Source organism: Palaemon carinicauda, chromosome 1 (genome assembly GCF_036898095.1).
Source record: "Palaemon carinicauda isolate YSFRI2023 chromosome 1, ASM3689809v2, whole genome shotgun sequence".
Classification (NCBI taxonomy): Eukaryota; Metazoa; Arthropoda; class Malacostraca; order Decapoda; family Palaemonidae; genus Palaemon; species Palaemon carinicauda.
Window position 1 is genome coordinate 3,928,513 of NC_090725.1, and position 2,857 is coordinate 3,931,369.

General features: G+C 34.0%; 1 protein-coding gene across 4 annotated transcripts in view; it reads left to right on the plus strand.

Moving 5' to 3' along the window:
* mxt (Eukaryotic translation initiation factor mextil) overlaps positions 1-2,857 on the plus strand; it is a 175,109-nt gene that overhangs the window by 69,565 nt on the left and 102,687 nt on the right. The window contains exon 1 of one of the 4 annotated variants that reach the window (XM_068379638.1): positions 199-349. The exons of the other annotated variants lie outside the window; for them this stretch is intronic. Within the exon in view, the coding sequence (XP_068235739.1) occupies positions 344-349 (6 nt within the window). The 5' untranslated portion in view covers positions 199-343. Of the gene's footprint in view, positions 1-198; positions 350-2,857 lie in introns of those variants that run through there. 4 annotated transcript variants of the gene reach the window in all.

Sequence of the window (2,857 nt, forward strand, 5' to 3'; positions counted from 1 at the left end):
GGCACCGATGTATTTATTCGTTTCATGTTAGGTCACTGTTTACAGTTGAACCTTTGGTATAATCATCTAATCTAAGTCTTATAATGTACTTTCATAAACCAAAATGGTCTTTTCTTATACTTATGTGTCCAAATCTGGAACTTCATACAAGTTAAGAGGCGGTGGGAAAATAACCGTGGTTTAGACTAACTGGTAACCTCTCGAGTGTTGTTTGATTCGAGAGAAACCAGAAAGTTTTCAGTGTGGTGATGTCCGCAGAAGAGGTTGTACGTGGAGAAGTGCACTAACCGATCTTAATTTTGTTTTACGACTTGTAAGGACTGTGATAAAACGACGACTCGAAATGATGGTAAGTCCTAAGTTTACTTTGTCCCTTTGTTAGGGCTCCCTTTCCTACTTTCCTTCCTCTTCATGGTTTTGTTACCTTTATCTAACTTCTACGCCACACCTCAAAACTGTTGACAATTCTTTAAGCTTTAAACTGTTTTGGTTTCTATGTTATGAATTATCTATAGAAGATAGCAAATATTAAAAACCTGTATGCTTTGTGTTTTAGTCTACGCTGTTGATTGATTTCGTATTAAGATATTTGCTTGGTGGAATTTGGGTCACGAGAGTGTGGTCTCGAGGTCTCTGTGCAAGAAGTATATTATTATATATTTATATGTTTACTATGACATTTTATATAATGATACTGTTAAACAATTGTTAAAGCAAATAGAATCTCCCATCGAGTGGAACGATGCCAGTCTCTATAGTTGGGATTTAAAAGCCCGAAGTTTTATAAATGGTTTATTGTTTAGCTATTTTCCTGGATGTTTTGGTTGTCATTATAGGTTCAGAAAGATAATTTTTATGTCATATATGTACACTCAACAATCACTATTACGTCCTTATAGGAACGTAAGGAATAAAATCATTAAAGGGACGAGATGCAGGAGCGAATGAAACAATGTGAAAGTGGGCGAAATTCTAGCGGGAACGAACTGTATTGCGAGTGTGTGGGACTTGACTGGAGTTAGCGGTTTCGTGACTTACCATGTGAACTAATAATATTTTCAATCATGCATCTGCTTCTCTTATTTTATTCTCAATTTCTCCCTCATTCATAAACTGCGTGATTTAAGGTATCGATGATGGGGAACCGTATTCAAGTTTTCATTTTATATTAAATCCTGTTATTTTTACTTCTAATTCTGTTTTATTCGGGTTTTTGTTCCGAAGGTATGTGGCTGTTTTCTCTCCCCCCGCCCTCATGTGAGTCATGATAATTATACGTCATCTGAACGAAGTTATGTGGGAGGAGTAACTATATCATATTTTCTTTTTTTAGATATACTGTACAATAGGGGGCGACAAATGTGTCGATGAAGGAACAGGGTTAACCTTTAGTAAGAAAAAAAGTTATATCTATTTATGAATACCGAATATGGGCGATCTAGCATCAAATGGAAGTTGTTCATCGAGATAAAAAATTAAAAAAGCGAACATGAAGTAAAACAGAATAGCAGAATGAAGAGTAAAATAGGTATTGTAAGAAAAAAAAAAACTAAAATAAAGTTGAACCAACGTAAAAACAAAAACATCACTTTATCAAGCAACAAGAAAATTCCTTGAGCATGATGCAAACTTGCATAGAACATTGTTACACTCTTGCCTCATATCTCTCTTCTATCTTGGTAAAACAAACAACCGTGACCTTAGATGACTTGTCATGGTTTTGACATCAAATTCCTCATCAGATCCACGTTACTTTATTTTAACTCGGTCATCGTAATTCCATCTAAAGCTTCCTGCCCTGTCACTGCTGTCTATTCAATCTGGCTGTCTCGACGGTGTAATGACTGAGAACTGATTTCTCTTGGGATATGATATCATCGGTCTGTCTATTCCCTGAACGTCGTCACTTCCGAAAAAAAAATTGCGATGATGTTTATTTTAATTTTTACGTAGGTTTTTTTTTTAACCCCTAATGCCGCCGTTTTTTTTTTTTTTTTTTTTTGTAATGGGCTTAGCTTTTTATACTAGCTCTAAACAGACATGAAATTTTCTCGAAATGTTTACATAAAGTACTCTAGTTGCCAGCATAATTTGTTGCTTTTCTTTTGTGATAGAATCAAGAATGTAAGTATGGTGATGATGGATATATATATATATATATATATATATATATATATATATATAATATATATATATATATATATGTGTGTGTGTGTGTATATATATATATATATATATATATTATATATATATATATATATATATATATATATATATATAATATTATATATATATATATATATATCCATCATCACCATCTTCTCCTACACATATTAACACAAGGTCCTCGGTTAGATTTCGCCAGTCGTCTCTATCTCGAGCTTTTAACTCAATACTTCTCCGTTCATTCATCATCTTCCCTTTACCGCGCCATAGTTCTCAGCCATGTAGGCCTGGGTCTTCCAACTCTTCCAGTGCCGTCTGGACCCAATTAAATGTTTAGTTAATCTCTAATGGAGAGTGCGAAGAACATGCCCGAGCCACCTCCACTTCCCCTCATCATGATCTCATCCACAGAAGGCACTCGAATAATCTCTCTTATATTTTCTTTTCTAATCTTTTCCTGCCATTTAACTCCCAATATCCTTTTTTTATTTATTATTACCTGCAAATAATACATTATCTCGTGTTCCTCTTTTCCTCTGAAATCTATATTTTCACTATAACGGAAAAAACTGGGACTAAAGGAATCGTCTCTTATTATCATTGTTGTTTTTTTTGGGTATTGCAATCGTTGATGACAATTATAATGCCTAAAGGATTTTCATGTAAAAAAGAGCCTCATTGAAATACCCTT